The sequence below is a fragment of the Anser anser genome (assembly GCF_964211835.1).
Source record: "Anser anser genome assembly, chromosome: 9".
NCBI lineage: Eukaryota > Metazoa > Chordata > Aves > Anseriformes > Anatidae > Anser > Anser anser.
This window is the reverse complement of record NC_139729.1, coordinates 9,316,466-9,339,703: the sequence shown is the minus strand read 5'-3', so window position 1 is coordinate 9,339,703 and position 23,238 is coordinate 9,316,466. Positions and strand designations below refer to the sequence as shown.

At 37.1% G+C, this 23,238-nt stretch overlaps 1 protein-coding gene across 5 annotated transcripts in view; it reads left to right on the top strand.

Annotated features, from left to right (window-relative positions):
• CLSTN2 (calsyntenin 2) overlaps nt 1-23,238 on the top strand; it is a 342,914-nt gene that overhangs the window by 83,697 nt on the left and 235,979 nt on the right. The window contains exon 1 of one of the 5 annotated variants that reach the window (XM_083849247.1): nt 2,967-2,991. The exons of 3 other annotated variants lie outside the window; for them this stretch is intronic. In XM_083849247.1, the coding sequence (XP_083705373.1) occupies nt 2,991 (1 nt within the window). In that variant the 5' untranslated portion in view covers nt 2,967-2,990. Of the gene's footprint in view, nt 1-2,966; nt 2,992-19,415; nt 19,886-23,238 lie in introns of those variants that run through there. One more of the 5 variants, XM_083849243.1, reaches the window with a different exon arrangement.

Sequence of the window (23,238 nt, the reverse complement as noted above, 5' to 3'; positions counted from 1 at the left end):
CAGCAACTGTGGCATTGTGTACTAAGGACTAATGATTTTCTCATGGTTAAAACTTATGGTTGGAATCTGGGCTTTGTTACTTCCTGCACAAATGCATGTCCTGCTTTAAACCAGCTGATGAGCTTTTTTTTTTTTTTTTTTCCTCCTAGGCTTGCTGAGCATTCAAAACACCTTCTGAGGACTTGTGATAGAAGTGTTGAGCACTTTAGAATTCTGCTTTTGTTGCATTGATTCTCTTTTTGTAAATCGCAGTAGTTTTTCCTGCGTTTATCTGATGATTGGCTTATTCAAATTACAGGATTTGGGATCCAGGTTCCCAGCCCGAGACATACGTCCTCATTGGAAGAACAGCTGTGATCCTCTTATTTTTTCACCATATACCTTTGCACCTCAGTGTAGAATCTCTAACGTAGAAGTGTGAAATCTCAAACAGTAGTGGAGTGTGTCCCAACCCCAAAATGCTGAAGTAAAAGTGTCAGTGAGGACATGAATCTCCCAGGGACAGAGGAATTTTGTTGTCACATTTTTTTTCTTATGAATTTGGTTGTTTCTCTTCTTCCTTGCTTTGTTTTCGGTAGTGCCCTTTACAAAGAGTAGAGTCTGGTGGATTTTAGACAGTGCTGTGATCCTTTTGCAAGGGGAAGTAACTGGCTTCAGGAACTGCTGTCAAAAAGTTCACTTACAGCTGAAATGTAGTAGTCAGCACAAACTTCAGCTTCATGAGCCTTACATCCTTTTCCCTAACAGCTACATTTTTCTTCAGCACCAGCAGCAGCAACAAATCATACCACAGTCTACAAAACTTAAGTTTATTGCTGTGAATGGTTTGAGAGGATCCATAACTGTTTGTGTGGCAGGAAAAGGTTTGTGAAGCACTAAAGATCATCTGTAGGCTTTTGAACTGCAGGGAAATTTGATGCCCTCTGTTTCCATCCCATGTATTTTATATAGCTGTAGTCAGTGGCAAGCGCTGTGTACGGAATATGTCAAAATGCAGCAGTAGTACTTACTAGTACCTAGCCAGACATCTAGGTCTTTGTGTTTAGTTTATTTGTTGTTGTTGTTGTGTTATTTTGCTTTATTTTTAAAGTTTTTTTAAAGCTCAAAGGAAGATATTTGACTATGGCTCTGCAGTATGTCTTGGCACATAAAATGAAATATTCCTCAAAGGGCCTCATCCTGGTGAAATATCCATTTCTGGTGATCTTGGACTTATGGGGCTCTACACTTACCCATCAATATGGGGTAGCAGTTCCTATGTAGCATAATACAGAATTTGTTAGTCTAAAAATAGTTTAAAGTAATGCAGTTGAGTAGTAAAGTGTATAAAATCCAAGCTATATTGTGTTTTCCTGTAGGAGTAGTGGTTTGTGAGCACAGTTAATTAAGAAGCTAAGGAAATATATGCATCTTGATACCACCAAGGAGGATTCTAGTCGGGATAATATTTGGTAAATTCTATAGTTTAATTATTATAATTAATTTGTGATATGAAGTAGATGGAAATCTTAAAACAACAAAAAACAACTTGGAGTAAAAATGAAGAAAGATAGGTATGCGTGTTTTTGTAAACTCTGACTCAGTAATGGTGAGAAGTGTGGCGAGGACATAACCACCTGAAAGTGCTTTGAAGAAGGATGTGCCATAAGGGAAAGAGTGGCGAAGAATGGGATGAAGTATTCAAAATGAATTTTTCCTTTTTCAAGACCTGGGAACTCCTTCACAGCAAGAACAATGTAGTTTGTTGGTGAGAGTGATCTGAGTCCATTTACCTTATGTTTGCTGCAAGTTGTGTTTCCTGCAATCCAATACAGGTAAATGGATTGCAGGAAACAAAACTTGCAACAAGAGCAGCATAATCAAGCTTCTGTACAGATGCATAACTGTTGTTGTGCCTGCATCTGAACATAGAATCCTTCTGAATGAATTCTCTGTTATCCAGAGTACATGAAAGTAATGCCATTTTTGTAATAGGAGGCATATGGGAGTGGGTATGTACTAAGCAAAAGAGGAAGGAAAAAAAAGCAGAAGCAGTTTCAGTCATATAGGTGCAATAGTAGATAAACTGAGAGACACTGGAAAATTAAAGGTGACCTTTCTGCATCAGTGATGGATTTGCTGAAATCATGTGCATCAGTAACTCAAGTTACATCAAGTGTGATGTCTGATAGCATTCTCTGAAGGCTTATTGATGGTAAAACCACACTAGGACTGAGGTTAAATCAGAAACCGAGAAAAAATGTAGATGGGGCAGTGAGAATCTCCTAACAATTGTCTTTCGCTTAAACTCAATTTAAAATCTTGATGTCTGTGTAATGAAGATCATCTTGTCATCATTTGAGATTATTGTACTGAGGCAATTATGCAGGCGCCTTCAGCTTTTAAAAGCAGAGTAGAAATATATTGTGCAAAGCTTGTCCCTATAAACACTTGCTGGAAAGTATTCTCCTTGTTATTCTGGGTAGGTTCAGTGAACTGGGAAAAACATGAATAAATCTATCTCAAAACTTGCATCACAGCAAGTTCAGGTGCATAGAATTAAACACCTAAGTAAGCCATCTGGATTTGAGAGCTCCCAAAGCTCCTGTTAAAGAAATTGATGCAAATGTAGAGAAGGTTCCGGTAATGCTTGGGAGGTGTGAAATAATTAGAATTGCTGCTGTCAATAATTTTGATTTTGGTCCTAAAGTGAAGGCTGATACTGTGCTGACCAGTAAATATTACATATTGATTCTGTTACCTGAATTCAGGTCACCCAAGTTGTGTCCTGCTTTCCCCTGATTCTTGCTTCTTAATATTGGATGCAGGAGGCATAGTTAATACAGGATGATCAGGTGGGTAGATAAGGAACTTTGCATGGGTTGGTGTATGTCTCATTAGCACTAATTGCACCAAGTTGTTCCTACTGATTTGGATGTTTTAGTAGCCTATTCACAGCCTTTTATTTCTTTTCCTGGAAGAAAATCAGACAAGTGAAATTGCTTTGTTAAAGTAAGAATGAGATGTCTTTTATCTCTGAAGAGATACTGTTGTCATGAAAGTGTCCTTCCCATAGGCAGTGTTTTCGATTAAGAGTGAAAGATGTAGCAAATGCATGTTAGAATGGGACACCTTCCGGTAATAGATAGGCAGTGAGTTCCGCTTATACTCACAAGTCTTTTACAAAGCAAATACTTGAAGATTTTTTTTATATGTGTACAAACTTCAGTTTGTCTTTTATGACTTTTTTTTTCTCAGAAACTTGCTTTTCTAGTCTTGAATCTAGTTGAACTTACACCTCTGCCTACTTGTAGTATAAGATTGTTTAGAAGGTTTTTGATCAATTTACAAATGGTAGCTTGTTTTCAGAAATAGCAGAATTCAAAATACTGCTACTTCCTTGTTCATGTTGTTTTACTGAAGATTCTTAAAAATGGAAAGGGAGATGTTGGCTAACAAGGATGTTGTTTTTATGAAAATATTGGGCTCACTTCTTTGTTTTTCCTTACCTGCCTCTTGTAGAGTGTTTAAGATGCCTGCTTCACTTGTTCCAATTTTGATTTGATGGAAAATTGACATCTAGATTACTTTTTTTCCTTTTTCCCAATTAAGTGGCTAGATTTTGTCAGAGTGTGTCTATTGCAGCGCAGATGATTGCCCTTCTTTATCCTCACATTACCTTGCATATCTGAGTTATGGCCCCATCTAATGACCCGGGCAAAGAGAGATTTATTTCATTCATTAAAAAACTTCCATATTGAAAGGTATAGAGCATGATTGCTAACTGTTATGGTAGATGCACTAGGAGACTGAACTGGTGGGTTTAAGCTCTCACATTTTAGATAATATCGCACAGCAGTGGCTTTAATAATGATTTTAGCTGTTCCTTGCACAGGCATTGTAGGCTTGCGGTATTGACTGTAATGAAGGTTTCTTGCTCTTTTTTATTTTTTTTTTAAAGGAGCCAATATTCAGTCACTTTTTTTTTTTGGTCATAAACTTTCTCATAATATTTCCACATGGTATGCTATGAGTGTTTTTATTTGTCTAATATCCTTCTGCACCCATTGGCCCCACATTGTCTGTCCTGAGTGTTGAAGAGTAAATGAGTGTAAATCAATGTCAATTTTGAAACCTTCAACTTCTTGGTAATTAATTAAACCCTAATAAATGTGTTAACAAATACAACTTTTTCTTTCCTAAGTATTAACAAACTGCAATTTCTAGCAATGGAAAATTTTGACTTTTTTTGTTAAAGTTAAAACAAGTCTTTTCCCCATCATTAAATTTTAACTTTTCACATATTTGGCTACTAATGCAGCATTACTTTTAATGAGAAAACTAAAAGCTGATTTCTCAACAGCTGTCACAGTTAAATAGCTTGGCATTAAAAGCTATTAAAGAGAGCAAAGCTGTAAAATGACGTCAGTGGCTAAATAAAATGTTGGGAAATATAAAGGTATTATGTGCATGCAGTTTCAAAGATAACTTAAAAGTGGACTATATATATTTTTTAACCTTTTATTGATAAATATTTAAAAATGAATCATCATAGTTGCATTAAAAATGTGGTATTTCCTTTGACTTTTTTGGTACCTGTTCCAATTCTCTTTTCCTTCATATTGCAAGACTCACTAACTTGGCATTATTGACTGCTTCATATTTTAGGATGGTTAAACATGCAGCAGTACTGAGTGTCAGTATTTGTGTTTTAAGCTGTTCATTTCAGTTCATAGAAATTCCATTTCCAGAGAGCTAGTTCTAAAAATAAATAAATAAATAATAATGCAATCAAGTCTAACATTTAACAACTTTGAAGATGATGGATTGTTTTTCCTCTTTCTGGGGAGGTTGGAAGTGCTTGTCTCTTTTGGCGCCCTTTGTAAAAATACTCTGGAGTCCTACTGCTAGAATGGGGTAGAATATGTTGCACGTTTGATGCAACTTTTTTAGAAAGGGTGGCTTATCAGCAGTTCAAATGGTGGAAGAGTGATGTGAATGAAGATAACCAGGAATATGGATTTGTTTATTTTTAAGTAACACTTAAATTTCTGAATGGGTTATGAAAGAAGTTACATTTCTGAAAAGCTATTTCTTTCTCCCTCATACACTTCTCTGTCAAAGGTAATTTCTGCTAATGGGAAAAATTTTCAGGCTCTTGAAAATACTTTTCAAAACTCAGAAACCTTCAAAAGAAAACCGCACTTGGACCTTCTCTTTGAGGCTGGTGTTTCATGAATCCCAAAGTACACTTTTTCCACGTATAATATTAATCTAGTGTAATCTCTTATCAAAAAAGAAATATACTTACCACAAAATAAATTAATACCCTGCAGCATTACAATTGTTATATTTTACATGGGACTGTGGGAGCAATCCATTTTTCAATATGAATGACAGAATAAAGTCCCAAATTTTTTTCTGGTGGATATGAAGTTAGCATACAGCCCTTGTGTATCGTTCCTTGGACTGCAGTTTGCCCACTCCATGGGCTTTTGTAGAAAGCTTTATTTATCAAGGGCTTAAAGCCACTGTGCTGTGGTGCCCAGTGTTTCGATCCTGTGCTCCTATTTGTATGGAGGGGTGAATGTTCTTCTTTTTTTTGTATTTTTTTATTCTTATGTAAAAACCTTATTCCAAAATACAAATCAGAGCTTTATGGCCTTTTGTGATGGGAGCCGAGAAAAGGCTTTCAGACCAGACCATTCGCAGCACTTTTCTGACAGGGCAGGGTGCTGCACCATGCTGCAGCTGAGCTTTCCCCTTGCTCATTAAGGCATAAATTAAAGAACCGTGAAGAAACACAGCCCGCTGCAGATGATGCCCTTCCCACACAGATTCTGCTCCTCCCAGTGCAGGATGCGAAGCATTTTCCTCCCCCAGCTGCCCTCCAGGCCCTTGATTACAAGTGCAGCTCTGGCAGAGAGGTCAGCATGGTGGCTGCTCATGGTAGCAGGTGTAACCTCCTTCGTTTTCTTGCCAGCATGGATTTTCAATTGAAGAAGAGCATCATTTTGTACAGGAAGTATTTTGGGAAAGCAAGTATATTGTGTAACTTTTAGTACTCTGACTTCTGGTGACACCCCTTGGACAGAAAAAAATATTAATTCATCACTATGACAAATCATAAAATCTGATCCATCCTCTGCTTAGCACTCTGATGGAAGATCTTTCTTCCTCCTGTCAGACTGCTTCAACATGTAACAAGCCATCTTAGTGTGCAGTCTTTTCATTGACAATGAATCCCCATTTTAAATCAAGGTCTGTATTCAAGCAAATGACAGTAGCCTGATCTGCTCAAGAAAGAACTGAGGCTCTTAGAACAACAACAAAAAGATGCTGAATAGCAGCATTTTAAGTGAGGCTGACAGGAGATATTCTTGTCAAAACTACAGCCAGTAGTAAATCCAGAAAACAAACTGTCAACCACACCTTTTTTTCTTCCTTGTGTAGAAATAGTGCGGAGATGTAATGAGACTGAATGGCATGTCATCACAGCATTGGTGGGACCTCTACAGTTTGTTCTGAAAACTGGGCATCAACTCAGCAGCAGCTCATCTTTCCACCAAAACACTGGTTTTAGCATCCTAGCAGTTTTGGTAGTGGCACAGGCTGGTGTGGAAGTAGGGGTTCAGCTCCCTTGCACTCTTTGATATTAGCGGCATATCCCGTATGTCATCTGAATGAAGGTCAAGGCTTAGATAAACCCCTAATGTTGAGAAAGCAGTGGCAGGCAAATTTATTCCCCTAAAAACTCTTATTCCTCAGTAAGATCAGGATGTGTAGTATGAAGTGTGTAATCTCATTTGTACAGACCTGTTCGTACTTTGAAATTTGCCAATTCTGAAAAAAAAGTATCTTTAAAGCATATTCTTTATTTCAATTTTCTATCCCTGAAATAGAGATATTCACAAATATATTTTCAAGTCTTGAATATCCATATCCTCAAGTAATTTTATTTGGAAAATTCTGGATGGAAATGCCAGCTACCAATGATGAAGGAAGATGTTTCTGAACAGAAGTCTTGAGAAGCTGAAGCTAGAGCATTGTTTTAAAATCCCTTCTGACTCTTATATTTTTATATGCTTCTATAGCACTTGTGCGCTATAGAGATTACAGCACTCCTTTGAAATTTACAATAGTTTGAGACCTTCCGAGCATGTCTCTTATTGATCAACACACTGAAGAATAGTCTGGGCACAATCGATGCTCTGGGGCCCTCTGGGAGGTCCCCTGTGTGCTAATTCAAAGCTTGAGGATAATTCAGGAACAATAGCATAAGCCTTTGTAGGCTCAGGATGTTTGCAGTGGAATTAATGCACTCCCTAGTTCAAACCAAAGCCAAATGCCAGCTCACTTCTCTGTTAAATAATTTTCTTTAACATGTCACTAGAAACCTGTAAAAATTACTGTGGTAATTGTTATCTAATTTCAAATTCAAAACAAACATTTATTTGTTAATAATATAGAAAAAGCCTGAACAGGGGAGCCCTTCAGTGTTTCAGCATTTCCTAAGTTTCATAAATGAATAGAATAAATATAGTCTGGTAATTTAATGACTACGTTACTGGTCTCAAGGCTATAATTTACTGAAATGCAATGAGATATATTTGAGTTATTTTTTAGGAGGTAGCATAGCATGGCAGATTTTGCTGCCTTTTTTTTTTTTTTTTTTTTTTGAGAGTAGATTCCTGACTGGTGGAATCTAATTTCTTGTATCACCAGACAGTTAGTTCAATAGAGATGGGTATTTAGCATATGGAAAAATCTATCACCCCCCCCCCCCAACAAAACAAAACAAAAAACGTACAGCAGTTATTGGAGATGATATAATTTCTGAAGTTAGAAGCACTTTATCAGAGCTTTCATGAAATATGTATTACATTTTGCAAATTAAGCTTTCCTCACAATCAAGCGTTTCCTTTTTTGCTCTACAGAAAAAAAAAAGCTATTGAACAAAAAAAATAAAATTAAGACCTTTTAATAACACTTGGTGATCTTTGGAGAAGTGTAAAACAGTTCCCTGCCAGTAGCCTGTTTTTGCCAGCAACTGCTCTGTGAAAAGACTATTTCTTTTTTTTTTTTTTTCATTTTCAAGATACATGATGAAAGTTGCAGGCTTGTAGATGCGGGAATAACTGGAAGCACATGTACTTTCAGTTACTCATTTAATCTATAATAAATCAGCATTTGGAAGCATTATGTAAACTTAAACTTACGTAGGATATGGCCCACAACATCCACACCTGACACAGTGCACTGAGCTGCCTGCAGGCATTCAATGAATTTTAATAGGGTTGTTCCAAAAAGTGCTTTTTGATGGTATGAAATATTTTTTTTTTGTTTTTTTTCCTTTTTTCAAACTCATTTCATTGTTTAAATTTTTATTTAGTTATAAAAGAGTATATTAGAGAAAAGAGAATAGTAATTCTACAGCTGATGAAGACAATGTTGCAAAAGGTTGCTGAGCCAAATGCTCATTTCTTACAGAAGATTGAAGAGTCTCTAGCTTCACAAAGTACTCTTCCTCACCATATAGGGGATCGTTTTCAAAGTGGCTGTCTTAGTCATGGGATTTTAGCATAAAACTATAAATGGTAAATAATAAGATACTGCATTTGCAATCATATTTTGCTGTTGACTAACGAACAGCAGTGTTACTTTGTATTTGATGTGAGATTTTTCTTAATAGTGTTTCAAAGTGAGGCTTTCTGACCTATGTGGGATAGTTAGTATATGGAGAATTGAAGCATTTTGTGTGCATAAATTTGAATATGCTTTTAAACACAATTTCTCCCAAGCATACTTGCCTTGTGAGACATAAATACACTTTCCATAATCATGTAAATGTGCGCGACAAGCAAGTAGTTTAAATGTCAAGATTTTAAATTCATAATGCTGATTTGTAATTAGCATAGGGTGTAGTTAGCATAAAGACTCTTGGTCTGTAAGATATTAAAGCAAAACATTTGTGTATTTTGTGATTAACCATGTTGTGAATTATCTTCAGTGTTAGAAAACATTCCAATTCCCTCTGAAAGCTCTTTGCTCCTTTTGAGCATCCATTAGGTGTCTTAGCAGCAGCAGGAGAAAGAGAAAAGAAAAGAGAAGAAAAGAGAAGAAAAAAGAAAAGAAAAGAGAAGAAAAAAGAAAAGAAAAGCAATTTACACTGTTAACATCTTACTTCTGTTTATAACCTGGGAACCTGTTAATGATTGTGTAAGTAGGACTCTTCTGTTGCAACTCCTAGGCTGAAAGGTCTGCACATCTCTTGCCATTTAAATAGCATGATTCAGAAGAAATGACTTCAGGTTCCCTTCTTTCAGAGCCATTAAACTGATTTTAATCAGCCCCTTGTTACATGTAAGATGAAAGCTGTTGAATAGGGTGCTGCCTCTTTCCTACTTGATACTGCATTTAGCAAGAAAAAATTTTGGTTTTAAATATAAGCTGAAAACACGAATTTGATTTTCCAAGTACTTGTTAAAGAATTAGTAAAGAATTAGTTTTATTAGAAAAACTAGGAATCTTGCACTGGTTAACAATATTTTGATAAAATCAAAAGGCTAAAAGTCAAACTGAGAAATGAAGAAGTGTTCTCAAGATAAGAACTTGCATCTTCCTGGGCTCGCCAAACCAAATTGAGTCCAGCAGGCAAATGGGAGGACACCTGGAATTGTGAAGTAGTTTCACGTGTGAATGTGAAGTTTTAGAGGGGATGCTAAAAGACATGGAAGTTGTATGAAGGGGAAGGGAATAATCAGGGAGTCTACATTCCCTGTAATGTAGCCAAGGAGAGGTGCTAGGTGGAGGAAGGGACACTGATGGTAATGTTTTGGCCATCTGTGGGCTGGGGTGGTATGGCTCCTCTCCAGCCTTCTCCTTTTCCTCTCCCAGTTCACGTGGTTGCACTGGGGAGGGGGCACCTTGTCCCCGTGTGACTTGGCTCTGCAGGGCTCAGCAGTGGGCATTTCAAACAGGAGCAGATGTTCAATGCTGAATATCCAAATGGGGTACTTCCCTACTTCCCAAGTATTTACTTGTGGCTTATGGTTTAGTTAGCTTTAGTGTCTGGCCTTCTCAGCGGTCAGCACTGAAAGATAAGAACACGTCCTGATGCAAAATTAGAACTAACCTAAATTTAATTGTTAAAAAAAAAAAAAGAGAGAGAAAGGATTCCAGAAGAAGTAAAATGTTATTTCTGCCTTTCTGAAATTGTTAGTTTTTGGTTTAGTTATATTCTGCACAGCAGTGGTTGTAGACAGTAGATTCTGAGCATGAAATTTATGAACAATTATTGTTCGGATAGTCAAACAAGTCTCCTTCCTTCAACAGATCAGACTCTTAAAGTCCTCTTCTTTCCACAAAAGCATATGTGGGGCCAAATGTCACCCTAGGGAATTTAAGCTGTATGGTTTAGCAGCAGGGAAGGTCTTGCTATAAATGAGTGCTGAGTTTGGCTGTTTTATAACTAACATATTTACTGGGAGGGGCTTGAATTAAGTCAGGTTCTCACTGATAACAGTGTGCATATAAAGAACTGAAAGTTAGAAATAGTGAATATAGAGCATGAGTTTGAAAGAAGTGGAGCCCACCACTTTTCCCAATATTTTTATATTAGTGTTTGAGCAGTGACTCTGCTTATAGTGGAGTCTCATCCACTTATGGCTGTGTTCTCAAACAGTTAAGAACACAATCCTCCTGTGCATTTGTTAGAGCTGATTTTCACTATCGTAGCTTTAGGCTGAATGTTTTTCTTTTTTCTTCTCTTGAAGTCTGCTAGCACTTCAAGCATGTATCTCAGGAGTGTGTATGAAGGACGACAGTCTGTACTTACCTGTTTGTAAATACTGAAGCTTCTTCTCATTCATTAGAGGAATTTCCTTGCTCTGCTCTGAAATGAAAATGTACTGGGTCACTCCAAAGACTTATCCTGTCTTACATGCTGTCAAGGTGGGGTATGCTTTGGGAAAAAAATTAAAACAAATGAACAAAAACCAACACCAAAATGTGACTGCATATTTACCACTTCCTCTGCTATATTCTCTACTATATCTTTCAAAACTTCCACTGTCTTGAATTGTGTATTTCTATGAAGTTTCAGTAAGAAAAAACCCTCTAAATGTTAGAAAACACATTACTGAGATTACATAATGATTCCTACCCAAGTTGGTATTGGGAAGATCGCTTTTGATAGAAGGTGACATGGTAAAGGCATAGCATTCTGGTCCTAAATGCATCTATTGCACGAGCATCTGAGTTTTTAGATAGATCCAGCTTCATAGATGATTTATAAAAGCTTTCCTCTTTTCAGACAATGCATTTGTTATGCATTATCTGACTGTATACTGAAGAAGTAAAGATAAATGAAAGTTTCATAGGCATTCATCAGTTATTTGATGAAAATAACTTGCAAAGTTTTTAACCAATTCTTGTATTTTATTTTATTTTTTGGTTGAACTCAGCATAAATGTGCCTATCTACTTAGTATGTGAAAATAGCTTACATTTTTGTGCTGTGTATCTTCATAGATTCATTCTTAATAGCACTAAAAACTTTGTAATTAGTATACTGTCAAAGAATATTTGCTTGGCACTTTATGAAGATGAATTAAGCCGTTTACCTTTATGCTTAGAGGCTAAGCAGACTGCTAAACAGAGTAAATTGATATTGAACAACATTGACTTCATTTATAGTTGATATTTCTTTCAACCTACCCAAACTGTAAAATCTTTATCAAAGAAAACAACTCCATGGTATCTTCCTGAAAACCTCTTAATCTTCCTGAGATTCTGGGAGAACTACAGTACACCAGTCTGTCAGCAACATGGCTTTCATCTTAATAACCTGCAGGTATGTTACATCTTATCCCTTAAAAGAAACAAAGCTTTCACAAGTCTGTCATTTACTTATGTAGCCCAGGCATCTGCTGTAAGCTGAATCCTTCCTGGTTCTCTGCATTTGTGACTTGTCATTTCAAATTGCTGACAACAAGAAAAGACAGATGTGTACAAAATGTACTGTGACCTACAAACCCTAAGGACTGATCATTCCAAAAGGTGATGTTCAAAACTAGTACCAGGTTAGGTCACACACCCTGTTTCCATTAGAAAAATAGGCAGTATAAGCTGAGGTAGCTTGTGAGACGTGAAGACCCGCTGGTTATTTGAGAATCCAGTCTGAAAAATGTTTCAAAAGAAACACAGGTTTGCGGGTACATCTGAATGTTAATTCTCATACAAAAGAGACTCTCCTTTTCAGAAAGTGCATCAATGGGATGGTCAAGTGGTACTTGCATATCAAATACTTCCAATTCACAAACCTTGTTTGCACGCATAGGTGCAAAGGTAGTGCTGGACTAAGGTCTTGGCTGTAATGAATGTGCTTAGTGCTGTCAGTTCTGGAAGAAGCCTGTTTATAATACATAGTACTCGGGATTGTATGTAAATAGTTGGTGAAATGTTACTTTTAGGATTACCTGCATGAGCCAGGTAACAACTGATTTTCTCAGTACTATGGACAAGCATAGTCAGTCAGTATGAAAATAAGCAGTATATCCTTCACAGTCTTAGAAAATTCGAAGTGTCCTCCCCGTGGTTCATGTGGGTGACAAGAAATGCTGTATACTTTCTTTGTTTCTTAAATCTACATTTAAGTTTTGACAAAGGAGGGCTTAGGAAGGGACAGTGTTTCTTGCCTATCAGGAAAGATGTGCATGTAGGGAAAAATATTGTTTCATTTAAGTATGTAATAATAACAGGAAGCTTTCCAGTTTAGTATTTCTTTTTTCTCCAAATCTGTGTTCACTCTCTCAGCAGAACTACTACACTACCACTATGAATACATCTTTGAGATGCTCCCTTGTCACTCTTGGTGGCTCTTACCTACTGAGGAAGAAGATTGTTGTTTTGGAATAGTTTTTATTAACGTTTTCACAGTACAAACACATTTTATTACCAATTAATTTATAACACTTGTTTTTTGAAGAATGTTACAATTGCAGACAATTTCATATTTTACACTTCAGTAATTCAGTTCAATAAATCCAATTATATAACCACAGAAATACAAGATCATACCAGAGAAACAAAAAGCAAAGATTTGAAGACACTCTCTACTTTGACATTAATTTAAATGCTGTATCTGGCTATATACCCTGCATCTCTTTTGTGTAACAGAGTACTAGAGTGTTTAAATTGAAATCTAAATTTAGAATTGACTTCCTGGTTCTGTAAAGGATTAATTATGTTATTAGCTTTATACATTGAAGGCAGTGAGACTATTCACTTACACTGAAAAGGTGTACACTTTGACAGACTAGACTAGACACTTTTAAAAAGGAAGAATAGGTCAAATTGGCAAAGAAATTTATTTTCATTTTTGAAGAAGAATTTGGTTTCTGAATTCTTTAATTTTGAAGGTAGATTCTGATGTACTGAATAAAATGACTTTTGTAGCTGTTGCTAGAACATCTATTACGCAGTGTAACAGTACTGACTTCAGTTACTCAGATGACCGAAAGCAACATACTTGTTACACACCTACTGTTTCTAGATGTCCTTGTCCTTCCACAAAGAGTAAAAGAGAGGATTTCAAAGCCCTGCTAAGCTCAGCTGCAGAAGATCCCAGTCTGGAACTCCATGTCATTGTATCATTGAGGGCAGTGGATGCAAGTATGTAAATAAATATCTTCCTAGTCACTGGCAGCTGTTGATGTGATGCCCTGAGCAGTAAGAGACACAGAGTAATCTGAGTTTGGCCCTTTCATTCAGGTCATCTTGTGTTTGCCGTGGGCTAAGAGGATTAGTGACAGTGGCTCTGCTGGCTGCCATGGATGAGTTTATGCCCAGTAATGTGTTGCTCACCATGTGCACGTGGCTTGGCTTAATGATCAGTTATTGTAGTACCGAGAATGCTCAGAGGTTTAATTTTGCCCAGTGACTTCAGTGACTTTAATTTGCACATGTATGCTTTTGCTGGTCTTCCGAGAGTTGCTTTATGACATTTTTATTAATTAATATTAAATCATTTATAACTTGCATCTGTATCCTGGCTTACCAAGTATGAACACTGATGCTGAACACAGCAGCAAGTTCCAACCAAAGAATCGAGGTTAGGAAATGTAAAGCAGTCTCCTAGGTGTGACATCTGCCTTTCATGCAATGCTATCAGCTGCTCTTGTTTTACGTAGGTGTGCAGGAACAGTCACACATCCATGCCTATTCTAGTTCTTCAATTTTTCTAACTAAAGCAAAGATAAACATTATCAGAAAGCTCTGCCTGTTTATGAAGGTCTCACATCCACAGTTCTTCCCCAGACAGAGTGGATGTAAGGTCACAACATACCTTGACAGCTTTTACTGTATGATCACTTATTCTGAAGACTAAGTGACAGTTGTTCATAATTATTCTAATTTCTGGAACAACTTGAGACTGAGGCTTCTCTTCTAGTTAAAGCCTCAGCTCTGAATGTGGAGTCATATATAGGGTTATGTATTTAGAAGAGAAATCTGATGGCTACTTTGGAAAGTAACCTGATTATGGAAAAATTGTGAGAGATGAAACCAAACACTGGTGTAATTGAAGTCAGTGAAGAGCCATTAATAGAATGAGGGTTTCAATATGACTTTGGGAATGATGAGTTTCAAATGGGGAACATTGACAGATTATTCATATGACAAATATATCTGCCTTGGACTGTGAATTTAGGGGATTTAAATTGTGTTGAATGATAACAAAGATCCATGCCTCATTTTTGAGAACAGCACCTCAAAACTAACTTGTCAATTTTTCTGGGGGAAGAATGAAGATATAGAAAAGTTGAGATGTGAGCTGGAGAGCAAATTTTGTCTTTTTTAGTATTTTTAGGGTTGCAGGAGTTTCAGATGGGCTAAGGGAGAGATGATAAGCTATAGACAAACCTTTAAAGCAGGAAGAAAGGAAGGTGGTTAAGAAAGATTTGAGGAATGATAGAAAACTCAGTTTTTAAACTGTTTTAAGTTGACCTGGAATACAGGTCAACTACCTTGGCTTCCCTGAAATGACAAATCCTGCAACCTCCCAAGGATAATGTAGATAAAGCTGGAGGAACATTTTTTACTGTGAGTGTTTAGCATATCATGAGCATTTGCTTAAGACAAATGTAATAAATTCACCAGGTTTTTAGTCTCTGAAGGACCATTATTTTTATAATTACAGATTTTAAGTTAAGGATACTGAAGATCTTTCCAACATGGGTCACTAAGGGCATTCTCTTAGAAAAATATGCCGTTTTTTCTTTTTGTAGATGTCTAGGTTAAATATCATTCATTAATGCTAATAAACCAAGTCTCAGTCAGAAAAGTGGCAGAGGCCATAATTCTTTTCTTTCCCTAATTGAGTATAATTTGAAAGCAAGTAATTTTTATGTTCTTTCTTATATTTGGATGCCTCAAAGAAGCTTATTTTACTCAAAACTATGTAAATTGCAGCAACTACTGAGATTTTGGCTGGAGACTACTATTGTAGGTAATGCAAGAAAAGTTTTAAATGTTCTGTGCAAATACTGCCTGGATCAAGCTCTCAAAATTGTAGCTGTGAAGCGTGTTAACGGGGTTTGGCGCAAGTCTATCAAAACTGAGGTGGTTTTGGAAATATCCATAGCAAATTCAAAGAGGTGTAAATTGATGTATCTGTAGAAGGCAGGTGTACCCTATATTAAGTGAAACCTATTAAAGAAGAGATACTCTCCCCAAATTCTGAAGTTTGTTAGTTTGGGGTTATTCAGTGCTATCTCAGTAAGAGCGTGACACAATAAAGGTGGCATGATGCCCACGGCAATCAGGCCATTTAAGGGCTTTGCATACCTTCAGTTGACTTGTGGGCTTTTACTCCCACAATAAGAAATAAAACCAGGCTCTAAAGTGTGCTTCTTACATGGTGAGGTAAGAAGCACCAAGTCAGCTTACACTAGTTGTGTTGGAGCACTCCCTCCTCTCCTCCCGCTTAGTAATTATTTCAAGTATGTCAAGATGAGAAAAAAAAACTAAATATTTTATTTTTCGGTCTGTCTACATGGTATGGTTTTCTATAAATATTATTTTTCCTGTTAACTATCAGCAATTCTTGTTACAAATGGAAGGAAAAGAACAATGTGCTAAGGAAGCTGTGAAACCTCAAACATAGTGTAGGAAGTTCAGGAGGAAGTGTAGCAGCAGCTATTACTTTCTCATTCCTTTAAATAGATATTAACCTCTCTGTGACACTGAATAATTGTAAACTTTGGGTTAATTTAATTTTGCAGCTCAAATTTTATCAAAGTTGATATTAGGAAATTTGGTGTAATACCTACTTATAAAAAGAAACTAGGAACACTGCTCATTTGACCTTGGTTTTAATTAACCTAAATCTGTTTTTTCATACAAACCTCTCAGGCCAACACACAATATAAAGGACACTTCATAAGAGCCGCTAGCATTGTACTGCAAGTCAATGAAGATTTTGGAGCTGGTCAGATATTTTTACTTTAAGGCATATTGATCTGGTTTGTACCAATGTTAGCTGGTTTGTACCAGTGTTAGCTGATATAGTATGCTGAAGTCATAATATATGCATAAAAGCTAGTTAATGATGGAACTTGCAACGGCAAACGTTTTCTGTTTGCTATATTTTTGTAGGCTGCTAGCTGTACTAAAAGCATTTCAGAAGCCTATAATTAAATATGGAAAGGGAAATGACAATTTTTCTATACAAAGAAATCTGTTATTGAGGTATCTAAACTTCCCTATTCCTAGGAATATCCATATTCCATGAATACCTTCTTCCTACCTCATTCCTTCTGTTCATGGTACTTGAGATCCCTCAAGACATTGGAATGCTTCTTTTCATGATTACTGATTAGTGGTGATTACCCTGCACTATTAACTGTTCACAGAATCCTTTCTTTCTGTTATCTTTTTAAATTCTGTTTGATGTGAAAGGCTCTCCCATCTCATGACAACTTCCAATTCTGCACAACTCTTCTTTAAATTAAAGAAGTAATCATTGCAAATGCTGCATTTTTGTGCTTTTGAGCTAAGCCGTCTTTGCAAATCGCAGCCTAATTTTACTATTGGCACACTCTGAATCATTTGAATTATAAATGGTCAGAGTTTTGAAAGCATATATTTTGTTTCTTTGGGAGTGGAGGAAAAATTTTTTCCCCCTCACCCTTCTCTTCTGAAACCTGACCAAACTCATCTCTCTGAGCTGCTTTTTATAGGTCTGTTCCTCTACCTCCTGAACTTTTTGGCAGCCCAACACAGGACTAACTCCTTTAGAGTTAGTGTCTGAAATAGAAAACAAGCAATTTCAGGTTTCATAGGACATGACTATGACATCTTTCCCAGTTGAGCATGGGACTGAAACTCCTTGGTCTGCAATGCCACGTTCTCTGTGTGCTCAGTTCAGAGCATGCTGGCAGACACGAGAAGGGCGGTTGCAAAAAACAATGCAAAGGGCGATTTTATTGTGGACACACCAGCTACCAGCATTTCGTCTTGTCCTGAATTGCATGTGCTCCTCTGGGATGGCCATATATTGTAGCTTGTTGGAGGAGTGCTTTCATTTGTGTAAAATAAGCAGATGAGGGAAGTATAAAGGGGACATTTTGTTCTGTATAGTATTTAAAATCCTGATGCTATGAGGATACGTGCATTGTTTTAACTAGATAACAAACAACAACAACAAAAACAGGTGCTTAAAGCTCTGCATCATGTGTAATTTGTGTAATGGAACTATTTCAAGCACTATATAATAGATGTGGGGTTGATCTGGAGAAATCATCTTCCATTTGTTTGAACAATAATAACGAATTCTACATCAGCACACTTTGTATGGTTGGGTGAATAGACTAAGGAGCAATCAGTAGATAATGATTTTTTGTTTGTTTGTTTTAATTCTGTAATTTTAAAAAACACATTATAAACTTAGCCGGTATTATAACCAGTAAAGAATTACTATAGCATATAGTTTCATCTAATAAAAGCATTTTGCATACTCCTCTATGACTTCTGCATGTGAGTAAATTGCTCCATATAAAGGTTCCAGTTTCCTTTTTTAGCCTTTTAGTATAGGATAAACAGCCTCATGTACACGTAATGGTTTTCATCAGGATAATGCCACATGTATGCATATACAGATTGTGACAACTGTTTAGGAGGAGAAATCTGTTTGTTTTTCTGATACGACTACTATCTTTGGTGTCAGCTGTTTAGCTTGGAGGCATTTGGGAACCTGATCTGTAGGTGCAAATTGTGCACAGCTCTGTCTTCCCACTTGAGAGGGAAGTCTGTGCACTAAAGACTCTGAAAATAGACATCTTTGTCAGGTAGCAAAATGTCTCGTGATAGTTGTATGAAAAATGCACTTTTTACATTGCTTTTAAAAAATTTTGCATGAACTAGAAATGACTGATGAAAATAAAGTGAATACTTAGTATTTTGTTTGAGTAGAAAGGTAGGCTGTCAAGTGTCTCTAGTTCTTCTTCTGATCTATTTTTGGAATTTTTTATTAACAATGGTGATGGAATGTTAAGCAAGTACTAACATCAATTTTTAGGGCCATTTTTTATTTTACTCATTTAACGACTTTAGAAAAGCACAATTAGAGCAATCTCATGTACTAATGAAGTATTTCTGATATTGGCTAGTCAGTGTGGGAAGAGTGACTTAAAATTACACATTCTACTTCTCTTTAAGAGAAAGTACAGTTTTAGTATATTTTAAACAACATATGTAAATGTACCACACAACTTCATACTAACCTTGGGAGAGCTAGAATTAATTTAGAGAGACAAGTGTGCACACAAGGGATCAGGTTTTCAGGGGGATAAATGAACTTCCAGCATTCTTGCTCAAAGTGAAATATTAGAGAAGCGTTTGATTGCGAGGGCTGTGTTTCTCGGCGCTCTGAAACTTCATCCATTTCCACTGAGTGGAAACAGCTTTTTCTTTGAAAATTCTCCTTCTGAACATCCCATCCAAGATAGGTTGTGAGTGCTGTTATCACTTAATCACCAATATGTATGACTGTGGTCGTTTTGAAAAGTATTTGTCTTTTATCCACATGTTGCAGGAAAGAGTGTCACTGTGTTTATATGCTATGTTAAAGAAGTACAAAGGATGGTATTGGTAAGATGATTTAATACCTACAAAAAAACAGTAGTTGAGCCTGAGGTCTCCAGTAGGACCTCCTGCTGTCATCATGATGGTCTTTAAATTGCCAGTCACAAATGCATGAGAATGAGTCTCCTATGATACTTTGCAGAGCTAAGTGTAGAAAACAGCAGGAAGCTGATCTCAGGCGAGGGACAATTTCATATGCTTGTGTTTTTCTGTACAGTGTTTTTTCCTTTTCTTTTCTTTTTTTGGGGGGGGGGGAGGGGGAGAGGTGGGGAGTGGTGGACTTCCAGTTGAGCTTCAGAATTTGGCTCAGCTTGTTTGTATCCCATTTGGGACTGAACTTTGCTGTCTTAAGCTAGCGCTTTTGAAACTTCAATCCTTTGAAATCAGAATCATCTCTATTTTGTGGAATATCACTGTTCTGGGAAGTCATAGCTGCAAAAGGCGAGGGTGGCACTGTTGAAAGAGGACTGTGCTCAAAGAGCATGCAACATCAGGTGGAGCTGATGAGGGGGTATGGTGTGTACGTGGGGGATCCCCTGTCAGTTGCTGAAGGAGTCGGAGTCATAGTGGCTTTGTAGAAAGAGTTTCTGAGCAGACAGGCATTCCCAGACAACATCTTAGAAGAAGAACCTTACAGTCACTAAGTTTTCCCTAGATGGTTGCAGGGCTCTGCAAAGGCCAAGTCCTTCATGTGATAAGTAGTGGAATACATTCCACCCACCTGGCTGTACCGGGGAAAGGGGCTCCTAAAGTCACATGGCTGGGTAGGGATTTTCCTTTTCTTCTTCTTTTTTTTTTATTTTTTTTCCCTTTTCCTTCTTATCTTCTTTCCTTCAGTGACCTTCTAGAAAGCTAAAGGGAATTGAGAAGCGGTTGTTAGTGATTTTTATTTATATTTGTTTTCTCCGTCTCCTCCCATGTCACTTGAGGTTATTATTTTGTTTTTCCTAACTACATTTACTGTTCGGGGTTTACAGCTGGGGGTGAGGCTAATTGATATTTAGAGAAAATGAAGATAGTAGCCTTAATCTCTTCATACCTGGCTGGTGACGCCACGCTGTAGGATTCAATTGATTTTTCTTCCAGGGTAGAAGAGCTGGGGGTAGTACAGAAGAAAGAGGAGGACTGGCAAGTACAAATCCACTGTTCTGTTTGTCTTCCTTCTTTCAGAGAAAACAAGAATTTTCCCTCAAATTCTTTATTTTTTAATCCATCTTGGCATAGAATTGTACGTCTGTCCTTAATGAATTGTGTGTCTGAGTATAATATTGCAATATTATCCTGTAAACAGGTAATGCATTTTGGAAATTTTGCAGAGTTACCATCTGGACACTTGTCTGATGCGTGTTTTGTTGCTGATCTTTTGATTAATATGATGTTCCTGCACTGATTAGTGGAGCGACAGCTCATGCATCTTCTGTTCTGTGTAAATGCTGCTCCCCAGTCCCCGCCTGTAAACGGCAGGATGCGAGCTCTACAATTTATTGCTGAAGGTAGCCTGTGCTGAGTCTGGAGAAAACTGTAATGAAGTAGCCCAGCAAGTGCCACGTTATCTGTTGCAGGAGTGGTAAAGACTGTTGTCAGTTATCACCCGAACAGAAGTGATTAAAAATTGAAGTTCTTTTCTGGTTTCGTATCAGTCATGTTTTCAAGGAAATTGTGGTTTTGAACATTTGAACTTGGCAATTTGGACCATTTGATGTTGTTGTGTTTATTTGATTTTGTTGAAGAATTTGTGTAACTGCATGCCTACACTGAATAAACTGCAGAATAGAATACCTGCGTTGTTTGAAAGCAATGTTGCCATAGCATAAGAAGATTTAAATAAGTATGCATGATTTCAAGAGGTAGCGCTTTGCATGGAACAGCTCAGACTTCTGTACTGCAAGTATAAAAGTCGTGCAGCTGTGTAGGCATCCTAGTAACATACTGCAGTATAAAAACCTATCAATGTAGCTCTGTGTTGTTAGCTCTGTGCTGTTTGAACACAAAGTTCAAACAGAACTGGGAGAAATAACTTATTGTGAACACTATGAAATTTTGAAAATGGTTTGAATGCACTACTTTATATTAGTATTGCACAATCTGTTAAGAAATGACACACGGTGGTTCTAAATAGGGAACCCTGATGGTATAACTTCCTCCAGCAGTGTAGCTGTCACATCTGTGCTGATCTAAAAAGGCAGGAGGTGCTCCCTGGCTCATGGATACAGCACATAATTTACGTTTCCAGACAAAATCAGGCTCATAATACTAAAAGTGAAATAGAGATGGAGAGCATTGTATTTTTGCATAGCCAGAAAGTGGCTTATCTGATTTGAGACAATAGTTTTTTTTACCTCATTAAGTATTTAATGTCTAGTTAAACAAATTGTTAGTTTTCTTACTAAGAATCTTGTTTTGCAGGAGAAGGTATTTGTGAAGGAGAGTGAAAGATTTGTTCCTTTTGCCTGGTGAAAATGGGAATGTGTGTGGCAGCCATGAGTTTGCGGATCTGTGGGCTGTCATTCTGCACTGCAGTTGCAGAAATACCAGACTGAGATCTGTGTATTCTTCTGTGATTTTACATGTCCCACCCTGAAATAGAACATTTGTTAGAAAGATGACTTAATATAGCAAGTAATGGATGTGTTTCTTTATTTTTTTTCAGTTATTACTCATTTATGTATCTTTAAAAGTGACAGGATTGCCCTTGAGTTTTGGTTATCGGTCATTATGATTTGCAGTCCAGTATAGATTGGGTTGTGGCCAGATACAGGACAAAAAAGAGAGCCTGGGGTATTAATAAATCATTCAGTCCACTGTGGTTTTGTGCAGTAGTTTGTAACACCATACCACTAAAAGGCTAGTAGTATGACTTCCTATGAGCAAAAAGTTTTAAAGAATCTAGAATTCTTGCATTCTGGTCTTGAAAAATGTACATAATGAAGATTAAATGTCTGACAGTTCTTTTTAAAGGTCTAAAGTTTGGACAGTCTTTCAAAGGGGCTTCAGCACATACCACTTTGACATGTCAAAAGTGGTACTAAGTACCAAAAACTGGACGTTTTTTCTTCTCATCTTGACACAAGCTATATCTAAATTTTGTTGCTTGCTACTTCGTTTACTTTAAAGAAAGAAAAAGGATGCTAAAAAAATTTTTTTTTGAAAGTGGCAGTTCTTTAGAGGCATTTTTATTTTTGTGCTTGTATTCATGTTAGTGAAACTAAGGTGCTCAGCTGAGCACTTCCCCACTGACATTATTTTTGAAAAAACCTGCATTGTAAATTATATTTCTTGCATCTTTTCTACTTTTTCTAGCATAATTGCATAATTTATTTTACTTAAATATTTAACACAGAAACTGCTGTTACAGTGTACCCTACTGGGAAATGCTGTTTCATTCCTCGCAAAATTTTAGTCTCAAATTATCTTTCTCTGCAATAGACTGCACTCCGAGGATTAATTTTTTCTGACTACTGAACTCTCTGGAAAGCTGGAGAGTGTAATACTTTGTGTAGAGTCCTGACTGGGTAAATAAGGAAAATGAATCACAAGATAGCATGGTTAGATTATAAATATCACAGATAGAATGAAAATGGTTGCATCTGGTGCAGATGCTCAGTCCTCACTCTTTGAGTGTATTTAAGAACAAATTCAGGAGTTTAGACGTGTGCTGCCAGGGACTGGCACTGCCCGGAGCACAGAGCCAGCCTTGGGAAAGGTGCTGAGAACGCAGTGCAGGACTGCACAAGGCTAACGAGGCTCTGCCTCCTCCATTTGTTTTGATTACAAGTGATGATATTTACAAAATGCTTTCTGCTTTCCTATGGCTGGCAGGCTTATTTGTTTAGGCACAGCTCTGTGTTAATTAAACTATGCAGTTTTTCAAAACTCAAGGCTGTTTCTTTGCAGTGCATTCTGCTGAATTGTATTAGTAAACTAACTGGGGCATCTCACTGTGTCATTTGGGGTAGACATACCTTTGGGTAGGTATTGAAAAGGCTTCAGTCTTTCTCAGCTTAAGCTCATTCTTAGAGGTATACAGTGTAGGTATAAATGCCACCAAAGCAGAAACTCAGTATTTCAGGCTGGTGGTAGGGGTTGTTTCATGGTTGTCTGAAGGGGTGGGGAAGCA